Genomic DNA, 27,837 nt, shown 5'->3' with positions numbered 1-27,837 from the left:
ATGACTTCACTGCAGAACGAAAAAGCTGTCCGCACATGACGTCATTCGGTCCACCCAGGGAAACACATTTCTGAAAGACCGGCTATAAAAATACGTTAAAATATGCCTCCTACGTCCCCAAACATTAGCGAGTAGTAAGTTTGATGTTTACTATAGGTGTTGGAAGTTGCATGAGTTTTTTTAGTTATTTTTTGTATGGTAACACAAACGGTGACGGAGATCAAGACCAGATTATGTCAATCACTACGGTACTGATCAACTCCTGATCTAAAATCAATAACATGTTAATCCCATTCAGTCCATAGTTTTCTATTGTATCTTTTTAACACAGATAACTGTAACAGCTTTTAATAAAACTAGAAAATGTTGATATGTCAACAACAAAAGTTCAAAGAATGACTAATTGAAGTGTATAAACATGATAAAGCAGGGTCAATAAATAGGTTAAAAAATCCCACACATACATATCATTTACTTGTTTAAAAATCTAAAAGGTGCTTGATTAGAGGCAAGAGGAAGATAAGATGTAATCTAAGTTAAAAGTCAATTAGTTTGTCCGATGGTCCATACAGTCTTTGGAGTGTGACATCCATTTTCTCTGAACCAGTATACATTTTTGTTTAGGGGCCAGCTAAAGGCCGCCTCCGGGTGTGGAATTTTCTCGCTGTGTTGAAGACCCATTGGTGGGCTAGAGCTGTTTTCTGCTCTCAGGCCTCTACAATAACTTTTTTTTCAACTTGCCCAATAGGACAAGTACATACCAAAACTTACTTGTCCGAATGGAATTGTAACTTGTCCAAAAAAACCTTTCATATTATCCTTTTTTGCATTTTAGATTGATTTATTTCTTAATATCCTTTTCAAAAATATGAGTCGAAAACAACTGAATCTAGTCATGTCTAGTCACAGGACATGGGTTCTAGTTTTTATCAATGCGGTCAAAGTCTCATCAGACTCTGCACATCAGGCACAGTCTGGTAGGCCTGTCAGTCTACTTATTTAGTTTGTATCCTGGTCTTTTATGTTGATAAATATTGATTATTATGATTAATGCCTTAACAATCAGCTTTGTTTTTAATATATTAAAATTTTTATTCAAACACAATTAAATATTGTTTTGTCTATATGTGATCAAATATGATTTTATGAATTTTATGGTCAATAATTTTTTCATTTTTATTTTTAAAAATATTTTTGTTCAATAAAATTTACCATATAATTATCATAAAAGCAACAGAATAACACAGGGAAAAAAACGGAGTCGATTCTTTCCTTGTCGGTGCCGAACTGTCTTATTACCTTATCTTGAGAATAGTTGCATGCGTTTCATCTGTTATAAAGTATCTGACAAAGAACCAGTTTTAAATTATTGATGGCAAGTAAACACATGCATGTCAAATTAATATTTATTTTTATCTTCTTTTCTTGTTTTTTGTTTATTACTTTGATCATCAAAGTTGGAGTTAATTTATGTCTCTACAGAATTATTTTACTTGTCCCGTCGGACAAGCTTGATATGGCTTTTACTTGTCCGACCTTTTTTTCCTCTGGTATCGGACAAGCGTTAATGTCCAGCCCTGGCTCTTTGGTTGAGTTGTTGTCTCTTAGACACATTCCCTGTTTCCATTCTCAATTTTATTCCTCAAATCCCCCCAAAAATATTTCATTTTTGAGATTCCCAAATTTCTATTAATGAAAATATAAATATTTTGATTTATACATCTAAAAAATATCTTATAATTCAAACGGTATTTGAATAAAAAAAGGGTGCAAACGTGTATTGGGAGTGAACGGATACCATTATTTGAGAACTTTTTTCATCTAAAATGAGGAATTCTTATATATTCCATTATAAAATCTGAGCAGATATATCATGATCATAACTTTAACCACAGAGTGAATGTAATGTTAACTGGCAGAAAAACTAAGTCCATTTATAAGTAAAATACTGAAAAAATGAATTTTTTTTTACAAAATTTACTTCTGGATACTATCTTATGATCATAAACAAGCTTCTTTCCAAGTTTGGTAGAAATCCAGGATAGCTTAAGAAAGTTATTAAAATTTCAAAAACTTTAACCACAAAGTGAATGTAATGTTTCCTGGCAGAAAAACTAAGTCCATTTATAAGTAAAATATGGAAAAAATGGGAATTTTTTTTTTACAAAATTTACTTTTGGATATTATCTTATGATCATAAACAAGCTTCTGTCCAAGTTTGGTAGAAATCCAGGATAGTTTAAGAAAGTTATTAAAATTTCAAAAACTTTAACCACAGGGTGAATGTTTGTGGACACAGCCGACGGAATGTAGGATCGCTATGTCTCGCTTTTTCGACAAAAGTCGAAGGCTCGACAAAAATAAAACATTGTTGTGTAGTTGAAAATTTTATATCTTATTCTCTCAAATTGTTTGGCAAAAGAATCCACCTTGCAAAGTTTGTGCTGTAAGTAATTGTAAGCCTATCTTTTTCATGGGATAAGAGTAAAAAATACAATACAGATTTGATAAAAGTAAAATATAAGAATATGGGGCAAATGTGCATGTGACCTACATGTAGCATGTAACATACTTTATTGAAAGTTTGGAAGTTAAAGAATATATATACAGCTGATATATATCCATCACAAGCAGAATCAGAACATTATATTATTTTTTGCCTCAATAAAAAAATCATTAAGGTCTATTTTTCAAAAACCTATGTCGGCGAATTATAGTGCAGGAAGACAATAATTGGATAGCACTACATTTCTGAAGATTTTTATAGAATAAAGGATTTTCTTTGAAAAGAAAGGTTATGTACATGTGTTTTATAGTAAAATTCAAGTTGGTATATAAAACATATTCAACTTTTTTGCGTTTGTATAATGCTATCATGTCGTGGTCGTCGTTGTTCGAAGACACATTTGGTTTCTGGACCGTAACTTCAGTTTTAGTGAATGGATCTCTATGAAATTTTACCAGAAGGTTCAATACCACAAAAGGAAGGTTGGGTATGATTTTGGGGGGGTATGGTACCAACAGTTTAGGAATTGGGGGCCAAAAACAAGCATTTTTGTAGTTTCCGGACAATAACTTGTGTGTATTGTATGGATCTCTCTGAAATTGTACCACAAGGTTCCATATCACAAAGGAAAGGCTGGGATTGAGTTTGGGGGTAATTGCCCCAAACGTTCAGGAATTGGGGGCAAAAAAGGGACCAAAAACAAGCATTTTTCTAGTTTCCAGACAATAACTTGGGTTCAAGTTTATGGAACTCTCCGAAATTGTACATTTTTCCTGAAAAGAAAATAATCTTCAAAATTTCAAACAAAATTTGGTGGGGGGGGGGGTTTTTTTTCAAATTTTTTGGGGGGGTTCATATTTTTTTTCTTCAGTTTTTGAAAAAAAAAATTCAAATTTTTTCCACAAAAAATTTTTGCGGGGGATTTTTTTTTTTTTTCCAAAAAAATTTCCCTTTTTACATTGATTATTTCTGATTTATATATAAAAGCAACAAATACTGATATGGCAGGAGATGCACACCAAACAGGGTGTGTAAATTATTATATTATTATATAACAGATTAACTGAGAATTGCACAATAGCACAGTATTGTGCAATAGCAAGAAATCTCCAAATGAAAATAAATACAAATCTTTTAACCAATTTCAATGGGATTATATTAAGTCTTTAATTTTTGGGGGTTCTAACCTTGAATTACTATTTTGGATATTGGGCCCCATTTTTAAATTGGTCTACATTGAGGTCTAAATGGTCCAAAATTAAACTTTGTTTGATTTCATCAAAAACTGAATTATTGCGGCTCTATGATATGATTTTTTATTTTGGGCCCTGTTTTCAAATTAGTCTATATATTAAGGTTTGAAGGGTCCAGAATTAAACTTTATTTGATTTCAACTAAAATTAAATTTTGGTGTTTTTTTATATGCTGAATCTAACCATGTTGTTAGATTTTGGATATCAGACCATACTAGGTAAATTAAATGTCCCATTTCAAATTTTTAAGATCTTTGACCACATTTATTTTGTGTCAGAAACCTATATTATGTCAAAAATTTGATCACAATCCAAATTCAGACCGTATCAAGCTTGAATATTGTGTCCAAACTTGCCCCAACTGTTCAGGGTTCGACCTCTGTGGTCGTATCATATCAGGCTGCGCTCGGCGAAGCATTTTATTGTCGAGCCTTCGACTTTTGTCGAAAAAGCGAGACATAGCGATCCTACATTCCGTCGGCGTCGGTGTCGTCGTCGTCGTAGTCGGCGGCGGCGTCCACAAATATTCACTCTGTGGTTAAAGTTTTTGAAATTTTAATAACTTTCTTAAACTACCTTGGATTTCTACCAAACTTGGACAGAAGCTTGTTTATGATCATAAGATAGTATCCAGAAGTAAATTTTGTAAAAATAAAATTCCATTTTTTCCGTATTTTACTTATAAATGGACTTAGTTTTTCTGCCTGGAAATATTACATTCACTCTGTGGTTAAAGTTTTTAAAATTTTAATAACTTTCTTAAACTATCCTGGGTTTCTACCAAACTTGGACAGAAGCTTGTTTATGATCATAAGATAGTATCCAGAAGGAAATTTTGTAAAATAATAAATCCATTTTTTCCGTATTTTACTTTTAAATGGACTTAGATTTTCTGCCAGGAAACAACACATTCACTCTGTGGTTAAAGTTTTTAAAATTTTAATAACTTTCTTATACTATTTTGGATTTGTACCAAACTTGGACAGAAGCTTGTTTATGATCAAAAGCTAGTATCTAGAAGGAAATTTTGTAAAATAATAAATCCATTTTTTCCGTATTTTACTTTTAAATGGACTTAGATTTCCTGTCAGGAAACAACACATTCACTCTGTGGTTAAAGTTTTTTAAACTTTAATAACTTTCTTATACTATTTTGGATTTGCACCAAACTTTAATAGAAGCTTGTTTATGATCAAATGCTAGTATCTAGAAGGAAATTTTGTTTTCTTCAAGTTAACATTACATTCAGTCTGCAGATAAAGTTTTTAAACATTTATTAGATTCATAAACTATCCTGGATTTTTACCAAACTTGGACAGAAACTTCTTACAATCAAAAGATAGTATCAAGAGGAATATTTTTATTGATTTACTTCCTCATTTTTGTTGAGCCTGCGATTAACAGAAAAAGTAGGCGAGACACTGGGTTCCGCGGAACCCTTACAAATTTTTATTTTTCTGTATATAACAGAAGTTTTCATGATTTAGTCATTTTGCAGTCAACAATTACATACAGTCTGGGATTACAGTTTTACAATAAACCTTCATTAATGATATGAAACTTCTTCATTATCAAGAAATAGCATCTAAAGAAATAGTTTGATTATTTTGTATTTTGTTCTGTATTTTGCTGATAATTGGACTTTGTTTTTGTCAATCAAAATTATCCTTTTACACTGACAACTGCAATCATAGGTGAGACACAGGCTTTGACAAAATGCCTTATTTAAAGCTTAAGTGTGCCTTTTTCTTGGGTTAGGGGAATTTGAAACCAGATTTTGAATACCCTTCAAAATCCTGTATGTATACACATGTGTACATGTACATTTCATGTCTAGATTATCTCTGCGGTTCCTTGACCTACTTTCATGACTTTGTATTCCACTTGTTTGATAAACTTCCTCTTATTATATAAACCTTTATATAGGTCAAGTCTTATGCCTTATAACATGAGGAGATGGTCTAATATCGCTGTAATATAATGTTAACTTGTACATGCTTCATAGATTTGTTAGCCTTGGGTTAATACATTCCTAATTATCCAAAATATGCCAAATATAGAAATATAGGTACATGTATTAGACAAATTGTATTATAAAGGTTATTAAAGTAATTACATGTGCATTAAATATTAATAATGCATAGTTCTAAATTCTACATGCTCATATAAAAAGTTCTGTTATATATGTAATTGCGTCAAAAATTTAGAATACAGATATATTTGAAAGGGATGATTGTCAAAAAGAAGAGACTTGATCACCTGATACTGTACACAGAAATATTTTTTTGAAAATGGTGGTCAACTGCAATACCCTAATTTAGCCATTGGCAAAAGCCTTCTCATCTCTTATTTGGATGTGACCAAATCCAACTAAAATGTACCAGGCTACAAATAGCAGGACTTATTTAATTTATAATTACATGAATAACATAATTACCAAAGCCTTTTTTATGTGTTTTATTTGCATATAACATGACAGGTCAGATACAAAATGGTACAATTTGCAAAATTAACATTTAAAACATTTTGTGAAAATATTTTCCTCCTTCCTTCACCAGGTTTCAACTTGGTCAGATTTCGTACCTGAAAAAAGACCAAGAAAACAATGTAGTCATACATAATATGCACCCCTTTCTCAGAAACCTTCTACAGGGTAAAAATCTATATACAAGTATGATACACAAGTGAACACAGATAGTGCTAAGAGGTTTGTAATTCTAGATATAGCTGCAACTGGCCCATATTCTCGTATTCTGTTGTCAAAAATTTTCCTGAAATGTCTTCCCCACTAAATTGAAAAGCAACTCTTTATCTTCTCATTTTTCATCTGAAGTATTATTTTGTATTCAAGAGAACATCTTTGAAGTTGTAGAAGCAGTTTTAATGTCCAACATTATTAAATATTGATTTTATATTAAATACAGTATGATACTTTGATAGAAACCTTAAATTGACAGACATTTTTCTTGACATACATGAAACCACATTATAATAGCTATAGCGTGAATTAAATATGAAAGGAAATTTATAAGTTGTTGGGTTTCACAGGTAATAGGCCCAAGACCACAATTAATGACCCCACTTTTCGTTGTCCACGAATATAGTTCCTTTTAATTAGAGTGTATTTTTTCTTAATTTTTTTTCTTTCCCTTCCTCACTCATTTCTTAGTTTTTATTGGGTGGAAATGAAAGAAGAGAGGTGAAATAAACTTTTGGATGTTGTATTTTAACTGATTTTGATATGGAAAGAGTGATTAGGCCAGGTGCAAAAAGGTGATATTTACAGTTTTCGGAACATCTCTTGACTTGTCCATAGGAGTATGGATGTGTATTGGCTAAATTTGTAAGAGTGATTGGTTCAATCTTTCTGAATTTTGGATATATTTTTGGACTAGTACTATACATTATACACACAAAAGATTTGACAAAAATGCAGGGTGCATTTTTTTTAATGAAACAAAACATTATAAAGAACTAATAGAGGAATTTAATTGTGGTCTGTGGCCAATACTTGCCTCCTGTAGACCTTTCTCACCAAGTCAGTAGGTTCTGTGATGCATCAGGGGTTCAAATTTGCTATACATAATGAAAGGTCCAGGACAAATGTGAATTTTCAAATGAAAAGGTCCTCCTTTAAAATCAAAAGTTCTGTATAAAGCATTAGTGTAAAGGTTCTTGACTTTTATACATGTAAATCAAAAATGAAAAGCCTCCTCCAAAAAAAGACAGGTTCAGGACTTTGTACCCACACTAACCCCTGTGTGTGTCACTGAAGAATGGAAGAAATCATTTTTCCTTGTTATTTTTAAAGTTCACAGGAGAAAAAAAATATTTTGATATGTCATATTAAAATTTCTAACCTCTTTGCGTGTCACTGAAGAATGGAAGAAATCATTTTTCCTTGTTATTTTTAAAGTTCTCAGGAGAAAAACAAACATTTTGGTATTTCATATTAAATGTTATTGTTGAAATAAATTATTTGATCAGCATGATCAGTCAGAGTAAAATGTGTGGTTGAAGAGAGTAATTTCCTTAAATGCAATTTTTATACGACCGCAAAAAAAAATTTGTGGTTGTATATTGGTATGACGTTGGCGTCGTCGTCGTTGTCGTCGTCGTCGTCAGGCGTCGTCCGGCGTCGTCCAAAGACACATTGGTTTTCGCACTCTAACTTGAGTTTAAGTTAATGGATCTCTATGAAATTTTACCACAAGGTTCAATACCACAAAAGGAAGGTTGGGATTGATTTTGGGGGTTATGGTACCAACAGTAAAGGAATTGGGGGCCAAAAAGGGGCCAAAAATAAGCATTTTTATAACTTCCAGACATAACTTGTGTGTTAGTGTATGGATCTCTCTGACATTGTACCACAAGGTTCCATATCACAAAAGGAATGCTGGGATTGATTTTGGGGGTAATTGCCTCAAAATTTTAGGAATTAGGGGCCAAAAAAGGGGCAAAAAACAAGCATTTTTCTAGTTTCAGGACAATTACTTGTGTGTAAGTGTATGGATCTTTCTGAAATTGTACTACAAGGTTCCATATCACAAAGGGAAAGCTGGAATTGAGTTTGGGGGTAATTGCCAAAACCTTTAGGAATTGGGGGCCTAAAAGGGGCCAAAAAACACATTTTTCTAGTTTCCAGACAATAACTTGTGTTCAAGTGTATGGATCTCTCTGAAATTGTACTGCAAGGTACCATACCACAAAGGGAAGGCTGGGATTGAGTTTGGGGGTGATGAATCATAAGGGGGTTCAAAAAATTTTGGGGGGGATTTTTTTTTTTTTTCATTTTTTTTCTTTTTTTCCTTTTTTTTTCTTTTAAAATTTTCCATTTTAAGTTGGTTATTTCTGATTTATATTTAAAAGCAAATAATAATGATATGGTAGGAGATACACACCAAACAGGATGTGTAAATTATTATATAATAAGTATTGTGCAATAGCAAGAAATTTTCAATTGCACAGTATTGCACAATAGCAAGAAATCTTCAATTGCACAGTATTGCGCAATAGCAAAAAATCTTCAATTGCACAGTATTGCGCAATAGCAAGAAATATCCAATAGCACAATATTGCGCAATAGCAAGAAATTGTCAATTGTACAGTATTGCGCAATAGCAAGAAATATTCAATTGCACAGTATTGTGCAAAAGAAGATACTTCGTATAAATTGCTTATTTCTTGACCAATTTCAATGGGGTTTTATTCTTGAATTCTTGGGGTTCTTTAATATGCTGAATCTAACCGTGTATTAAGTTTTTGGATTTGGGGCCCCATTTTTAAATTGGTCCACATTGAGGTCCAAAGGGTCCAAAATTAAACTTTGTTTGATTTCATCAAAAATTGAATTATTGGGGTTCTTTGATATGCCGAATCTAACCGTGTATTTAGATTCTTAATTTTTGGTTCCGTTTTCAAATTGGTCTACATTAAGGTCCAAAGGGTCCAAAATTAAACTTAGTTTGATTTTAACAAAAATTGAATTCTTAGGGTTCTTTGATATGCTGAATCTAAACATGTATTTAGATTTTTGATTATGGGCCCAGTTTTCAAGTTGGTCCAAATCGGGGTCCAAAATTAAACTTTGTTTGATTTCAACAAAAATTGAATATATGGGGTTCTTTGATATGCTGAATCTAACCATGTATTTTGATTTTTGGGCCCCGTTATCAACTTTGTCCACATTGAGGTCACAGGGGTCCAAAATTAAACTTTGTTTGATTTCATCAAAAATTGAATTCTTGGGGTTCTTTGATATGCTGAATCTAACGATGTATTTAGATTTTGGATATTGGACCATAATAGGTGAATGTCCAATTTAAAATTTTTAAGTTCTTCGACCACATTCATTCTGTGTCAGAAACCTATGCTGTGTCAAATATTTAATCACGATCCAAATGCAAAGCTGTATCAAGCTTGAATGTTGTGTCCATACTTGCCCCAACTGTTCAGGGTTCGACCTCTGCGGTCGTATCAAGCTGCGCCCTGCGTAGCATTTTATTTTCTGTACAAGAAAACGTTTACATGGTTAAAGTACATGTAGTTCCCTAGTAACTTACCCATACAATATACAATGTATATCTGATTATCATACAGATATATTTACAGCTTTCCAATTCTTTCTCTTTTAGTCGTGTGGTACTTCCTATGACAGTGGATGAGGTAAGTACAAGTTTGTAATTAATACCATGAAAATGTTATCCTTTCATTTCTGTAAAGCAATATTGACTTCAAGTAAAACTATCAATACTTCTACAGTGGTTGAATTATCGACAAGTCAAGATGAGACAAAATTAAAATCATTTTGCTCAGAGCTGTTGTTTGTGCCTGTTTCTAAACATGCCCATTCCTTCATGGCTGTCAAAGCAGTACATACATGACATATGAAGTTATTTATAGAATATTTTATTAATTTCTGGAGCTCCTGTGATTTTTAGATCATTTATTTAAGTCCAGCTGATTTAACATGTTTAAGTCATTCTCTGTCTTGAATTATTTTTTAAATGCTTGACTTGGTAAGAGTTGGTAGAAAGTTGGTGAAACTGTGAAAGTGTTATTAACATTAATTTTAATCATTTTCAGATAATTTTGTCCGAGGCAAAATAGTTCATGGATTTAAGACCTTTTATTTTTACATTCGGTGACTAAATTATCAAAATAATCAAGTATTTGAAATAAAATTGACCAATTTTCCTTTTCAGAGTATGAAAAATAATAATCTGAGTGATAAAATGTATGTAATGAATTAATTATCTGTATTATGTTACAGTATCAAGTTGCTCAATTATGGTCAGTAGCTGAAGCAAGTAAAAATGAAACGGGCGGAGGTGAAGGTATTGAAGTTCGTGTCAATGAACCTTTTGATGAAACTAATCACGCGCCCAAGTCAAAGTTAGAGGCTAATGGTAAAACATATACCACTGGACAGTTTACACACAAAATCTACCACTTATCAAGGTAAGAATGAGTTTATAGCATTGTTCAGGTTCACGTCCACACACTGCTCACAAGAATCTGACAAATCCTCTGGTTTTGTTTAAATGATGAACACCTTCAATATTTGAAGGCTGAAGTTTCATTGCCTGATGTAATTATTACCGGAACAGAAAGTAAATCAGAGTGTTGTCGCATGATCTGTATTTTAGTTAGATTGCATTGTTTATGTTTACACATAAAATCTACCTCCAAGCAAGGTAAGATAAGTATGGAGAAAGTACATCGACTAGGAATGGTATCAGATTTCCAATAGGAAAAGAAGAAACATGGTGGGAATGTATTTCAAATCATTTGTAAAGAAAAATGTAACAAACCTACAGATGTATGCCTCCTTATTTTCAATTTCATCCTACAATTTTTATTTGGTAACTCCTTAAAGCTCTCCAACTTCTTATATGATTCTTGTAATTTCAGCATATATGTGTAGCTTTCATGTGAATGGTTAAAAAGAAGACGACAATAAGTAAACTATTTCACCTTTAGAATGTCATACAAATGTGTAATGAAATATCTATTGTCGAAATGTCAATGATATTTATTATTTTTTTTTTCAGTCGAGTTCCAGCATTTATACGTTTGATAGCCCCTAAAGGATCTCTGGAGATACATGAAGAAGCTTGGAATGCCTATCCTTATTGTAGAACTATTATAACAGTAAGTAACCATAGTAACAACATTTAATATATATCAAAGCAAGTGTAGGACAATTTTTCTCGTTGTTGAAGGTCATACGGTTGCCTATAATAATTGCTTACATCCATTTAATTTAAACTTTGGTGGATAGTTGTCTCAGTGGCAATCATACCAAATCTCCATCTTTTATAAGAAAGGTCAGTTCTGTTGCAAATTTTCTTCATAGATAGTGATAGATTTCATAAGTGAGAATTGGATATGGCTTGATATCAACTCAAGTTATTTAATTTTGACATGATAATATAGGAGCCTGTATAAGCAATATTTGATTCATTGTGTTAAACAGAATTTTTGGCCAAATGTTGTTCTTGTCAATGATTTGGAAAAATCCCTGGATTTAATATGTTGAAATTTTAAAGGAATGTGATTTATGTAAGATTTGATTTTCATTGATTTTACTTTTACCATTCTCCAGTTGTGGATTTTAGAGGATATTATTACTACATGTCTGGTTTCAATATTATCTTAAATGATTCAGCCTGCCATTGGAGAATATAGTTTTAAATTATTGGTTCTCTAATTTTCATGCTTTTTTCAAATTTCTCAATTGGTGTGAGAAAAATTATTTCTTATCTGTAGAGAAAACTTTGTTCTTGGCAAATGATTGGTCTTAATTTAATTATGACGTCAAATTTTCTAGGTTTCTTCTGAATTTCCTATTGTGACGTCTCAAAAAAGGCAACCATGCCTGATGACGTCACATAAGAAGAACACAACATTCTGCAAATCTTTGAAAAAAAAGAATAAACCTTGTTAAGATATCGTCTAAAATTCTTTAGAGAAACAGATTCCACCAATTTATCTCATGTATTACGATATTTCTCCACTCTCAACAGTTGTATTTTAAGCCTCACGCTTTAGATATTAAAATTTAACTGTCTTGAGTGAAGAAGTATCGTAACACTTGATGCTGTGGTGGAATCTATATTTCTTTGATTAAGTCAATGATATTTTAGAATAGGAATAGAAAATTTATGATGTTAGACTGGTTTAGAACTCTTTTGTGTTCTACAGTAAATCCACATGTTAGGAAACCATTTTATTATTATAGAATGAGGTATCACAGCAACACATTTAAAAGTGTTGATAATTATGGATGACCTGTCTAGTACATATTTTCAAATTTTCAAACCATAATTTTCTTCTTCTTTTTTTTTTTCAGAATCCAGATTACATGAAAGATGCTTTTTATATAAAGATAGAAACCATGCACATGGATGATAAAGGAAATAAAGAAAATGTAAGGTTATGCCCCTGTCTTTTCTCAAAACATTTTCTGAGGCCTTAGCGAAATAATTGGGGTTCATTTTGTTGTCATTGTTCATACACAGGGTCATGTATTTAAAGAAAATATATGATCTTATCTTACAGCTAAGTTTCTGATTGTGTACTTCATGCTTAAAAAATTAAGTTTGCCTGTTAGGTGCTAGGTTAACCATGAATTCTTGATTCTCAGATTATTTTCATACTTCTGACTTTTGAATCTCAATCTAGTTTTTATACACCCATCAATTTTTGACGGGACGTATTATGGTATACAAATGTCCGGTGTCTGTCCGTCTGTCTGTCCGGCGTAAACATGTCGCACCGTAACTTGAGAATGACTTATCCAAATTTCATGAAACTTAATATAGTTGTTTCTTATGATGGTCAAACGATCTGTATACTTTTTGGTGAAATAAGATTAAAACTTTTTGAGTTACAGGACTTAGTAACTAAAACAGGTGTGTGTTTTTTTTCACATGTCGCGCCGTATCTCAAAAACAATTTATGATTATTGCTTAAAACTTTACACACTTCTTAGTTATATTAATCTTAAGATCTGTATACTTTTTGGTGATGATTCAAAATTTTATTTTAGAGATATTGAGTATTTTGTTAAAAAAGGGGGAGGGGTTTTTCACATGTCGCACCGTATCTCAAAAACAGTTTATGATTATTGCTTAAAACTTTACACACTTCTTAGTTATATTAACCTTAAGATCTGTATACTTTTTGGTGATGATTCAAAATTTTATTTTTGAGTTATTGAGTATTTTGTAAAAAAAAAGGGGGAGGGGTTTTTCACATGTCGCGCCGTATCTCAAAAACGATTTATGATTATTGCTTAAAATTTTACACACTTCTTAGTTATATTAATCTAAAGATCTGTATACTTTTTGGTTTTGATTCAAAATTTTATTTTTGAGATATTGATTTTTTTTTTTTTTTTAAAGGGGGGGTTTTCACATGTTGCGCCATATCTCAAAAACGATTTATGATTATTGCTTAAAATTTTACACACTTCTTAGTTATATTAATCTAAAGATCAGTATACTTTTTGGTTTTGATTCAAAATTTTATTTTAGAGATATTGAGTTTTTTGTAAAAAAAAAAAAGGGGGTTTTCGCATGCCGTATGTCAGAAACTATTTATGCTTATTGCATAAAAATTCACACACAAGACGACGGGCGTATCATGCGCTCATGGCGCAGCTGTTTATTCGACAGGTTACCTACTCTGTGGTAGGATATTTTGGTACTCTGTTAAGTAAGAGCAACTAAAAGAAGTAAAATCAATCTTCCAATTGATGCAGTTTGGGAAACAAAATTAACTCTTTCATATTTTCTATACACAACAAAATAAAAAATAAAAAGTTTATTTTTTCCCCAATTGCAATGATGGTAAGCTTGATTTTACCTCTTTTAGTTGCTCTTGACCGAGAACCAGAATGTCCTACCACAGAGCAGGTAACCTGTTGAAAAATTATATACTCCAGAGTCAATAATATTTAAAAAGTTTATTGAAAAAAAGAGAAACAAACTGGTAAAACAGGTTTTTTAGCCCTCGTTTTGTTACCTGTGGTATGATTAACCATTGATATCTCCACATTATTTATTTTTTTCTTTTTCAAAACGTAGAAGACAAAGGTAATATTGATTTTCATGGTCCACAGAGCAGACAAGTAAGCTTAAATTCATTGCTCTTTTTACACCCTTAAGTAATAAGAAGTAGTCAAATTAAACTACTTTCTTTAAGAGAAAGATATTGATTTTATGTAGTATCTCTTACAAACTTCAATAAAATGTCCACTAATGACAAAATCACAAGACGTTAAGCAACCAACAATCAAAATCACATTTTATATCTGGTATCTTCTATATATTATTAAGGGGCCTCGGTGGCTGAGTGATCTAAGTAGTTCAACTACTGTATCACTAGCCTGTCAACACTGAGTTTGCGAGTTCGAACCCAGCATGTAGCAGATGTGTTCAACTCCAATCTTAATAGGCTATGATTGTCAGTTTGAGTGATCTAAGTAGTTCAACTACTGTATCACTAGCCTGTCAACACTGAGTTTGCGAGTTTGAACCCAGCATGTAGCAGATGTGTTCAACTCCAATCTTAATAGGCTTGGATGGAGAGTTGTCGCATTGGCACTCATACCACATCTTCTTATATCTATATATGATTGTCAGTTTTCCTGTCAAACGTTGATTGTTCTGTCCAGGCACTCCAGCTTCCTCCACCAATAAAAACTGATCGCCGCGAAATACCTAATAGTGCTGAAAATGGGGTAAAACACCAAAAACCAATCAATCAATCCATGGAGGTAAAAAAAAAAAGAATATTAGGGCAAAAGGAACAGCATTTTTATTTTTAATAAAGATGGATGATCTGTAATTTATCTGTGCAAAAGGATTCTGTCTTATGATTACAGTGCTGTGATCCAATATACCACTAGATATAAACCATTTTGTAAAACAACCATTTGATATTCATTTGTCAGTATATCAAGAAACATAAGACAATTTGCATCATCTTAAAAGTTACTTACATCTACTTACATCTGTAATGTCACTGAACTTTTCTAGAGATATTTTGAAGTAAGAAATTATTAGATGTCTATAAGTTCTTTTCTCTAATTCTTTGGCAATTTAACCCTCTCTGGACCTCATTGCTAAAAAAAAATTGTCAATGTGTAGTTGCAGATGATCTCAGTATTTATGATTGGTTAAGTTAAAAGGTCATAACCTATATCAGCTCTCTGGATTGATGAACACATGTTAGAGAAATTGACAACTTTACAAAACTTTTACTGAGTGTAAATAGTTCCACCTTCAGAAATCAATGTTCAAGTTGTTTACTTTTACATATGAATATATGAATATATAATTCATTAAATGCAAAATTCTTGATTAAAAGTGGTCCTTTTTATACGCCCGTTTACGGGACGTTAATTGGTTTCATATTTGATAACAAAAATCCCCATTGATTGCTTCCACACTTAAATTGTCAAACCCATCAGAAAATGTGGAGGCACTCAAAGGGGACTTTTGTTATCAACTATGAAATTTTATTAGATAATCATTAGAGATTCTTACATAATTACTGGTGGATTATCGGATTTATCCAATCTCGATACTTAAATTATATTAATTGGATAAATCTGATAATCCACTGGTACCAATGTAATAATCTAACTTGTCAAAGTACAAGTGTGCTAGAAAAAAGACAGAAGTTAAATGCTTGAGATTTGTTATTAATGGATTACAGTAAAAAAAAATCTTATGGACATGATAATTCAAAAATAAAAGAAAGTATGGACTTGTGCTTGCCAAATTGGCCAGCCAAAAAACTTGTATTTTATCCCGACTATTAAGTATCTATTGGAAACCTAATTTTATTTTTACACATTTAAGTATATATACAGAGCACAAAAAATACATCTTAATGTGAATATAGTTATATGTACAAATGTTAAACCTCCTGCTTTCTTATAAACTTTTTAAGTTGGTTTCTTAGAAACCAGATCCAGAAAATTTATTTTTCATGTTGAAGTTTTTTTTTCATTTCAGGTACATGGTTTAGGACCAGAAGATATGAGAATTAGAAAAGTTGTACCTATAGATATAGCCAATGATCCTATTAAACATGACGTATGTATTTTATTATAGATGTGTAAAATATTGTGTGTGGCTGCACTAGTGCAATAAATTTGTAAACCTGAAATAGAGGAGGGGGGACTGAAATCACAATTTTTCCTATGGCTTAAATTTGCTGACGTCACAGTCAGTTTGTTTCGCCATGTTAAAACTAATTGGACTATAAAACCAAAATGACCATTGTTTACTTCCTATGGAAAGATTTGGATTTGGATTTTTCATATTGCTGGGTTTCTGTCTAACTATAATATATACCCCACAACTCCTTTTTTTGATGATAGTAATAGTTAGCCAATCAAATCATGGGGTGGGTCACAAAAAGGATGACTGAAAACCCACTGTGACCATTTTGTTTTTACGTATACAATATCTAGTAAATAGTTTGAGGTTTACCTAACAAACAAGCAGATTTAATGTTGGTATGTAAATGTTTTCAAGTAAGAATTCAATAGTTTATGAAAGTTTGAATCTGTAATGTTTATATTGTATGAGGTTGTATAAAATACTTTTTCTTCTATAAACAGGACTACAAATTGGAATGGGATCCATCGAAGAACAAATCAGATAAAACCGAAAGAGGTCCCTTAGTAGGAAATTGGCAGGTGAGTGCTGATAAGGAAATGTTTTTGCTCCTTGCAAATTGTTTAGGGGATATAATTGAAACAAGGCCTATGGTCGTAAAACTTTACTCAGTGATTGGATTACTAAATTTGTGCTAGAAAAACCAAATCAAGTATTTTGATTGGTTGAATTCTGAGTCTGAGTATGATAATTATACTCCAAATTTTTATGACTGTAAAGCCAGGTGTCTCAATTATGAACTCCAATGTGCTTTGTACTTTAATATTTTTGCATCACTGTATCATATTAACATGAAACAATTATTGAGCAGCACTGATTTTGTTACAGAAATTGTAAAATGAAGCTATTATCTTCTGTTTATAACAATACTAAGACCTTTAAATTATCATCCGGTTATTTGGGGGATTTGGAAGGTTCGTATCAGAAGCTGTTCTGTCTTGCTTTCAATAAAGTCACTACCACAAAACTAAAACTGGATCACAAATATATCATGCAGCAACAAAGAACTCAGTCATAGCACAAATATATCATGCAGCAACAAAGGAAGGGTTAAAACATAACAGATAAAAAAAAATTCAATCATCAATACTAAATCTAAGCTTTTAATTTCATGTTAACAGTTATCGTCAAAAAATGATTAAGACATAATACTACAATGAAAGTGATGACAGATAGTGTAAAGTAAAGTTAAAGTGAATACTTGGGGTAAAGAAAAAACCTAACTCTCATTTCCCATGATAAACCTTTTTGTATTGAGCTATTCAGTTATTTTTTCTGTTTTGTAGGAAAAAGCTGACCCTGTGATGTGTTGTTATAAATTGGTTTCCTGTAAATTTAAATGGTTTGGTTTACAGAACAGAGTAGAAAAATTTATACAAACTGTAAGTATATTTTGTATAAGTATTTAGTGACACAGTCAGTATAATAGATATTATTTAGCCTGTTATGTAGACAAGTATAGGTTCTTTGTATTTTTACTAGTGACAACAAAAGGGTGCAAGTATCACACAAAACATTTGCTTATTTAGCAATCGTAGTCCAAAGGAAGTAGATGTTAGCAGCTATAGGTCACCTTATAGCATTCAACAATGAGCAAAAGCCATACTGCAAGGTGTATACTAAGCCATAAATGGCCTCAACATGGTTAGAAGACCTGCATTTATTGCTTTAATGATTTTTGTAGAATTTTCCAATTGTTGTTTATGATATATATTTTATCTTAGGCCATCATTATGCCTGATCACCTTAAAATTTAGTAATAAATCTGGAGAATCAACTAATATTTAACATGTTTAATAGGGCTAGTTTTTTCGTAGGAGTTCATGTTGCAATCTTTAGTTTTCTTTGGAGTGTTTATTGGAAATTTGTTTGTCTTTACGTCATTTATCAAATTTTGACATGGTATTATTGGTTTTTGTCTCATCTTGCCAAGTTATGGAGGTGAAACTAAGGCATGCTGTTTCCAACGACTGTGGCATCCACAATGCATAGGTTTGTGATTAGGTCAGTTTAAGGGGAAACACTAGTGGTATGTCAATTATATATGGTATGAAGTTGTATTAGCATTGGCACATTATTGCCAGTTTAATTTCAACATTTACATGATATTATCAAAATTACATACAACAGGCTGGATATATTTGTGTGTCATCAGTTTATTCTTCAAATTACAAACAAATGTATGATTTTTACTGTTCTCTTGCTGATTTCTGCCTCTTTTTTTATACTTGATAATAAAAGTTTTTTATATTTAATGAATTTTTGTCATGAAGTGGCATCGTTTTTTATATAGATTAGACCGTTGGTTTTCCTGTTTGAATTGTTTTACACTAGTCATTTTGGGGCCCTTTATAGCTTGCTGTTCGGTGTGTATTACTTTGACCTATAATTGTTTACTTTTTACACATTGTGACTTGGATGGAGAGTTGTCTCATCGGCACTCATACCACAACTTCTTATTTATATGAGCTACAGTGTGGTAAATTTCTCAATTTTTATTTACAGCAAGAAAAAAGAATATTTACAAATTTCCATAGACAAGTGTTTTGTTGGATGGATAAATGGCACGGTTATACTATGGAAGATATCAGACGAATAGAAGAAGAAACAAAGAGAGAATTAGACGAGGTAGGAAGTTCGTTGTTTGTCAGTTACCTCATAAATTGCATTGTGAGGTATATATGAGATAGATAAAATAAGGAATAGATGATGGAAGAAATTTAAAAGAAAACATGTGTTTTGTTTCTAGTTACAAACCTTAAAATAGAAAGTGTCCTTTAGTTTGATATTTGAAAAAAATAGAAAATTATTCAGAAATGTAACAAACAAAAACTGGACCCAGTTTGAGATGGCAGAAACTAAGTTGAAATTTTCTTTTTACTATTGATGAATTGTTCATTTTATTTGAGGCTGAAATAAAAGATGGCGGTTCAAGTATTACCACTTTAGACAAACACTGCATCCTGTACTTTGCCATACAAAAGAGATTCAATGTACATTGCCATTCAAAAGTGGTTCACTGAACATTGGCATACAAAAGTGGTTCAGTGTACATTGCCATACAAAAGTGGTTCACTGTACAATGCCATACAAAAGTGGTTCACTGAACATTACCATACAAAAGTGGTTCAATGTACATTGCCATACATAAGTGGTTCACTGAACATTACCATACAAAAGTGGTTCAATGTACATTGCCATACATAAGTGGTTCAATGTACAGTGCCATACAAAAGTGGTTCACTGTACATTGCCATACAAAAGTGGTTCACTGTACATTGGCATACAAAAGTGGTTCACTGTACATTGCATACAAAAGTGGTTCACTGAACATTGGCATACAAAAGTGGTTCAATGTTCATTGCCATACAAAAAAGGTTCACTGTACATTGCCATACAAAAGTGGTTCACTGTACAATGCCATACAAAAGTGGTTCACTGTACATTGCCATACAAAAGTGGTTCACTGTACATTGGCATACAAAAGTGGTTCACTGTACATTGCATACAAAAGTGGTTCACTGAACATTGGCATACAAAAGTGGTTCACTGTACATTGCATACAAAAGTGGTTCACTGTACATTGCATACAAAAGTGGTTCACTGTACATTGGCATACAAAAGTGGTTCACTGTACATTGCATACAAAAGTGGTTCACTGTACATTGGCATACAAAAGTGGTTCACTGTACATTGCCTTACAAATGTGGTTCACTGTACATTGCATACAACATTGCATACAACAGTATAAGTGAAAGATTGTTATACTGTTCATTGCTATTCCCATTTATTAGAAGATTAGGTTATTGATTGACTGTCATATTGCATTTTTGTTACAGGCCCTTTACAAGATCAGTACTTTGTGAAACTGAACTATAGTGTTATTAACTGGCTGTTTCTGTATTGGCCCTATTATAGATTTGAGGTTAGCTGTATTGGCCCTGAGACTCGAAGAGTCTAGGGATAATACAGCTAATCTAGAATCTATAACAGGGCCAATACAGAAACAGCAGAATCATTTTACTTTTATTAAATAATCCTAATTCTTTGATTAAACTAAGAAACTTACTGTAAAGAAGATACACAGGAATTTATATTTGAACTTGTCTTTTCACAGTCATGATGCACTTTTCTCAACATTGATGAAATTTCTGATTTCTTGTCCAAGTACTTTAAATAATTTATGCTAATTCAATTCATTTTACCTAGCAAATATAACCATTCTTACTTTGTAATCGTCTGCATTCTGATGATTCATCAACGGGAATGAAACAGTGATTATTATCCAAAGTTCTACTTGGAAAGGCTGGGGAATATTTCCGTTTCAAGTCATTACAAAACACAGACCATTTTTATGTCATTTTAAGTTGCAAAATATGATAAAAATGTATCTTATGCATTATGATTGGTCCGAGGTTTAATAGGTTATGCATATCAAATTTAAAACTTGAAGTGAACATTAACTCATGATTTATATCAACAGGGCGACGTCATCAGTATTGCACATGCTGATTTCTCCATATTAGAGCTTATTTGCTCATATCATTTAATAATTTGTCGTATAACACAATAAGCAAAGAATGAAGTTACTGATCATTATTGTATAACACTATAGGTAAAGGAAGGTTATACTGTTCTTTCACATTATCTCAACTACATTTTTTTATTTTCAGTCAAGAAGAAAAGGCAGTATAAAAGGAACTAAAGCCACTGATGAAGAAAAATAATGACTGGGATCTTAGATACTTAATTTATACACTCATTCCTTGTTTTTATTTCTCATGATGAAAGCAATCTTCTTTTTTTGTTTTTATATGTTTGTTTCACAGAACAGAGCCACCTTAAAAATTCATATGGTGTTATTACCTAATGCACAAAACCAGTATTTTATGTTAATGTATGCTTATTATTGTTTATATTGCCTTGTCCGTCAGCTCCACATCTCCCGTTTAATATGTAATTCTCACTATAGGGCTTTCAATTTTACCCGATTTCATTTGACTAATTATCAGTAGCTGAAATCATCGGTAATTTGGCCTTTCAAAATTTTTGGACTCACACCCATATATTTTTTGCCGAATGATTTTTGTATGTTAGTTTTGTTGTTTTATCACAACATTTTTTCATTGTAACAAGCAACCCTTCATAGGTTAAGCTCATTCCATTAATCTTGTTTATTTTTAAACTTCAAAATTAGTGTTTACTTATAGATTGATGTACTGCTTTTAACAATCTGCATTGTCATAGAAAGCCATGAAATCTATAAGAAATATTAGCCATGTGAATTTAATGAACTATGTTTGATAACTTTGGGCTTCTATAATATATTTGAACAAATACTAGATATTCCAATCTGCCACACAGACTTTCCCATAAATTTGTTTACCTCATGACAGAAAATGTCTGACTCAACATTGCAACAATGATTGTTATATATGTCAATAGTTCAAGTGTAGCCGATCCGAAACAGTGATAAGGTATATGTATCATTGTAATTATTCCAAATGAGCCTACTGGGCCAGTTTGAGATTTCTTACAAGGAAGAGTTAACCATGACACCATGTTATAAGTTATTTCTATTTTCGGAAGGGAGGAAGGGAGGGGAATAAAACATAAGCACGGTCCTGATAATGAAATATAATTTGTCAGCCTTTCCAGAGCAAAATTAACGTTTTACTTTTATGTCCAGCAAGAAGTATTTTTAAGTAAGTGCTGGTCATCTCTGAGGCAAAATAATGTGTCTGGGTAAGGTGTCATATCTTTTAGAGGTTGTTACCAAATAGAGTTAACACTTCAAAAATCAATATCAGCATAATGGTATAGTTTTATGAGGTTTCATTTAAATTGGATTTAATTTTTATCTTTCTGGATCTGTAAGCCATTGCAACCAAATGTTAATTACTGTTAACTTTTTTCATGGAGTTTTAATTTTGAAAATTCTAGGTTAACCCTGAAGTTTTATTTTCATGTTTTTTCATGTCCCTGATTCCAGTCTTCTTAAATTTACAGGGTAGGATATTGTAGCAATTTAATCTTATTATTAAATCCCCAAATACAGGAAAGTTAACCGTCACGAAAATATTTCTCTTTACCGTGTTACACTTGTCAATAATTCAATCAATTTCAGAGCATAATGCTATATTTTAGTTAAAGACATTATGCATGTAATATTGACTTTTATTCATTTACATTCATGTATGATTGCATAAAGTAATGTGTGGTTACAGCTTTCTCAATTCAAATTACATAAGAATCAAAATTACAGAACGTTTTAAATACTCTTGTTTTTTTTTTTTATTAAGCTACCAAACTTCAATCTAATTATTAAGTCATGAGTTGTAAATCAGATTAGATAAAAAAATAAACATAATGCTATACTTAACAAGAATCTTTTTCATTTATGGATCACTATTAATTTCAAAAACTTTTGTTTTTCAGGAATTTTTATGCTCAAGCATATTGTGATAGAATTCAGAAAACTAGGCTTTTATAATTGTAAATTCTCAAAAGTAATTGAGAATTTGCAAAACTAAGGCTTGCTTATTGTAAATTCACAAATAAATAACAATTTCATGAGTTTAATGTAAATATATTAGGAAATGTAATGCTTTTTTCAAATTTATTACAAAATTTCAGACTGAGAATGTTGAAGTTTTTTTTTTTCAAAACAGAAAACAAAAGCAAATCAAAACCACTACCTCTTATTAGAAATTTAAAAGTTCATATACAGAGTAGAATATAGTTTATTTTCTTCTCCCTTTAATAAGTGGTTATTTTGAAGGGTTGTAATTGTTAAGAATTGCTTTATAAATAATACAATAACATGCATTTAATATTTAGGTTGTGTAACATTAGTCAAAAGTATTTTTATACTGCTGTATCATTTTTGTTAAGAATTGGCGTAATATAAAACCATGTATCTACTAGAATATCAGTGTGATATCCTCCTAATTTGTTTATTTTTCCTTTTTTCTGTATTTTTATATGTAGTTATAATTATTGCTCCTCACAAATTTTTAATTTCTTATCAGTAGCATACATATTTGTTATAACTTCCCTCTGAATAAAAACTAATTCATGAGTTACTTTCCTCTGAATAAAAACAAATTCATGAGTTACTTCCCTTTGACAGTAGAACAGTAAAATCAGATTAAAAGTGAAATGCATTGATTGAAGTTAATGCATAAAACATTTGTTATTACTTGCAATGTTCGTAAGAATATTGTGCTAATTTTACCACTGATGATGTCTCAAAATAAATAAACCAGGAAATATGATGAACAATATAATAATATTTTGTTTTTAAGTTCAGGGCAGGTCCTGTGAAATGTTTTGTTTTGTGCTGCACAATTTAGAAATGTATATTAAATATTTATATTATAGTACTAAAATATTGTGTCAATTAAAAGATTCAAGAGATAGCTTTCTAGGCTTAAAACTGACAAAAGTCAAGTCAATGCCATGTATAGTAATGTATTATGAAGTCCTTTGCCGTATTCATACTGTCTTTGTAAATGGAGGAATTTTATGTTAACGTTTGCAACTGTACTAATTTATATTCATAACACTTGATTTTTGTGCTTTAATAAATGTAGAAAACAGAGAGCTTGGTTAATGTAAGTTTTTTTTATAATTATGTTTATTTGAAAGGAGTGCTAATAATTTATACACATTTTTAATGAAGAGGTCAGTTGAAACCCTGTTTGTACCAACTTCATATTGCTAACACAACACAGCTTTTATTGGTCCATTTTTAATTAAGAAGTTATAAATATTTTCTAAGTTCTTATCATTTATTATAATAACAGGAAACCTAACAATTTCCTTTTTCGCTTTCTTGGGAGATTGTAATCCTCACTAGATAAATAAGTTTTTTAAAAAGGGAAGGAATGGAAGGTTTTAGAAAGACAAACGCCATCAAAATGGTAAAAACTCAGGAAAAATGAATAAACCTTGATTTTTTTTGTCATTTTACACATGTAATTAGTGACAACTACTACACATTGCTTAATTCAAAAAGAATAAATTTGTGTTTTACCAAGAAAATATTTTTTTTAATATAATGTACATTTATATTTGGCTGTAGTGATCTTTAGACATTTGTTACATTAGAATATCCATATGCCATGCTTTCCTAATTTCAAAACAACAGTCTGTTAAAGAATTCTCTGTTTATGTGTGGTTACTATATCTTCTTATGCTTACATCATTTGTGTCCTCAAAGGCCTACACATGTTGAAAATGAAAAATCTTGTTTGCTAGAATAAGTGTCATGCTAATGAAATATTATACTCCAACTCTACCCACCCTCTCCTTGGTCGGTATACCACAATGATTTTGTCCGTCCGTCTGTTACTATTGTTACATGTTACTCAACTGCTGTGTTATGGAATGATATTTGGTCAGGAACTTTATAGTGTTGAGATGTAGCATCATCATGTGAAAGATTTTCCAATCTATCAGGCAATACTTTGAATTTTTTTTTTTTTACCAAGGTAAACAAAAAAACTAGCATCTATATAAAACTCTGTGTTGTAGTCAACATCAGTCCATATAACCTGTAAAATTTGGGACAAATTAATTTTAGTTAATTTAGGCAGGATCTGGGGTTTTTAAAAAACACCTATGAAATCAATTTTATGAAATACCAATATCTTTTTATAGATTTCTGTGTCATTCTAACTACTGTTAACCATTGACTGGTTTATTTATTAGCTCTAAGGATGACTCCAGGATTTATTTTGTGCAATGAAGATTATGGAAATTGATGTAGATTTTAGTTTTTGTATAATTCATTATCTTCATAAGTACAAAGATATGAGTGTTATATATTCACTAACTAAATATTCTGTTATTTAAAACTTTGTATATTAATGATATAAGTTTGATAGATTTCCTTAAGTTATGAGCATACATTAGTTAGTTGAGCAGCAGCCCAGAAATTTTTTAAAGCTAAAAAACATATAAAATGCAAAGACAACAGGTTCCAGTCTTTTTTGTGAAATATAAATATCGCATTATTACAAGGTTTAATTTCATATAAAACTGAAGAAAACTTAATGGTTGCATGCAAATGTTCTCTTATTTAAAGTCATTTTGATAATAAAAAAAAAAAATCATTATAATTTTTTGTGCATTTTAGATTAAAAATAACTCCTGATTACTGGTACTCATTATTATTTCTGTATGTTTTATTATTTAAATATAAGACTAAGAAGCACAACTAACTAAAATGGAATTTACTCAGCATATTTTGTTTACATTTCATTAAATGTTTCTGCTGATTTAGTGATGTTTACTGCTTAGCTTCTGAAGAAGACAGAGTAATACACCTTATCGCTATTTGTCCGCCATTACTGGCCATCACACAGGTTCCCGTAAAATTTTGACGTCACAATACAAAATATCTGACGCCACAATGGAAAAGTGATTGTTGTATGACGTCAATAGTTCAAGCGGGACAGATTCTCGGGTCAGCCGGGAATAGCGATAAGGTGTATAAAAATGGTTTATAACAATAAATGAATTCTACTTATGGTGAAAAGATTATCTTAAAAATTTCAACTACTTTTTTCAAAGTATCTAAGATATTTTTTTGTGTGCACCATTCATAAGTTAAAACCATTAGAAGTATTCACCAACCACCAAAACATACTTTAAACAAATTGAGTACACAAAGGTCAGTTAAAATGTAAATTATCTATTGGCTGATAGATGAACACTGTCATAATCAAGTTTTTATAGCTGTTGAAGGATTTGGTTTACAGAATGGAGCACATCTTTGTGTTATGATTTTCTGGGTGGACTGATAACGTAAAAAAATCACATGGACTAACGGGGTTCAGAATACAAACCATATTTATATAGATCCATGAAAACTATTGCTGATTTTTAGTAAAACGAGATATTTTCTGTAGCTATTTATTTTGTACATGTCATATTTCACAATCATGTCAAAAATATTTGTTTATGTCTAGATGAATAAATACTACTGAGTCAGCATTTTGTTTTAGCAGTTTTATGTATAATATAAGAATAAGTAGATGTGATATGACTGCCAATGAGTCAACTATCAACCAGGAATCAAATGACAAGGAGGTTTCAACTACAGGTCACTGTACAGCCTTCAACAATGAGCAAAACCCATACAATATTATTTATAATGAAAGCTAGAAAAGGCCCTGGCATGACAAAATGTGAAACAATTCAAAAGAGAAATCAATGGCTTAACTTATGACAAAACAAAAGCAACCATTAGACAACCAGTGGATATCAGCCTCCTTACTAAGAACAGGCACAAAATTGTGGTGGGGTTTTACATGTTTGTGAGCACTCAACCGTCTCCTATCCTGGTAGAGTGGTGTAACAGCACAACATAGAAAAACGGGAAAAAATCAGTTGCAAATGTTTATGAATACAATGATTTGTTGGAACATGTCAATGAGACATCAACCCAACTACAAAATTTTTTTTTTAAAAAAAACATCTAGAGAACCAAATCCAATCTCCAACACATATACCGAGTATATAGGTGAATAGTTATTGTACAGATATATATAGATTCTTACATTGATACCAGTGGATTATCAGATTTATCCAATCGAGATAGTTAAATTATCAATTTTAAAGTCCGAGCCACAGCAAGGACTTTAAAATTTATTATTTAACTATCGAGATTGGATAAATCCGATAATCCACCAGTAACTATGTAAGAATCTGTTTCTCTAATGATTAAAAAATAAATTTTCTTTTTTTGTTAAACGAAAATCCCCTTCGTGTGCCTTTCACATTCCACGAAGTTGTCAATTTCATTAACACCTGTTAGCATATTTTGATTCCTCCAGTTAGCTAAAAAGGTTATGACCCTTAAAATCATCATTTTTACAATGGGTTCGGAAAGGGATAAATTTCCATAGAATTAGAGAAATATATATATATATGTTTTAAATCTGGAACAAATACATGACATATATTTTGTCCCAGTTTAAATAAAAGACTAAATCATTAGTAAAGTCATTATTCCATTAAAAGTATAAACAAGATCCTAGATATTTATTTCGATAATTCAGAATTTCAGATATTTATCTTCATTTTGAAATTAAAAGGAGGTAAAAAGCAAAAACAAAATGGCTATAAATTGTTCTTGTCCAGACTTTCCATGGCTGTGCTTGGTTTATAGTTGTGTATTGATGAGTTATATATTGAGGTTTATTCTAGGGGATTTGATTTTGGGCAGTATTAATGCCCTTGGACATAAGAAATAAATAAAAAACTGGGCTTGCCTTGTATTTTTTCATTATGGTTGGATATATATGTTATTTTACATTGATGAATTAGAGATACAAGTTTTTATCTCCAGTTGACTTAGTAAAGAATTTAA

At 31.3% G+C, this 27,837-nt stretch overlaps 1 protein-coding gene across 1 annotated transcript; it reads left to right on the top strand.

The window, feature by feature from the left end:
- The first annotated feature begins 23 nt into the window (after window positions 1-23).
- On the top strand, window positions 24-26,457 carry LOC127712384 (phosphatidylinositol transfer protein alpha isoform-like). Its single transcript, XM_052218781.1, has 10 exons — window positions 24-134; window positions 9,894-9,924; window positions 10,532-10,719; window positions 11,313-11,412; window positions 12,614-12,691; window positions 16,290-16,370; window positions 16,901-16,978; window positions 17,744-17,839; window positions 18,963-19,085; window positions 21,131-26,457. Exons 1-10 carry the CDS (start codon window positions 103-105, stop codon window positions 21,182-21,184), a joined length of 861 nt encoding a protein of 286 aa, XP_052074741.1. The 5' UTR covers window positions 24-102; the 3' UTR covers window positions 21,185-26,457.
- The last annotated feature ends 1,380 nt before the right edge of the window (window positions 26,458-27,837 follow it).

The sequence above is a fragment of the Mytilus californianus genome, unplaced genomic scaffold (genome assembly GCF_021869535.1).
Source record: "Mytilus californianus isolate M0D057914Y unplaced genomic scaffold, xbMytCali1.0.p SCAF_8, whole genome shotgun sequence".
NCBI lineage: Eukaryota > Metazoa > Mollusca > Bivalvia > Mytilida > Mytilidae > Mytilus > Mytilus californianus.
This window is presented reverse-complemented; position numbering and strand designations above follow the sequence as displayed.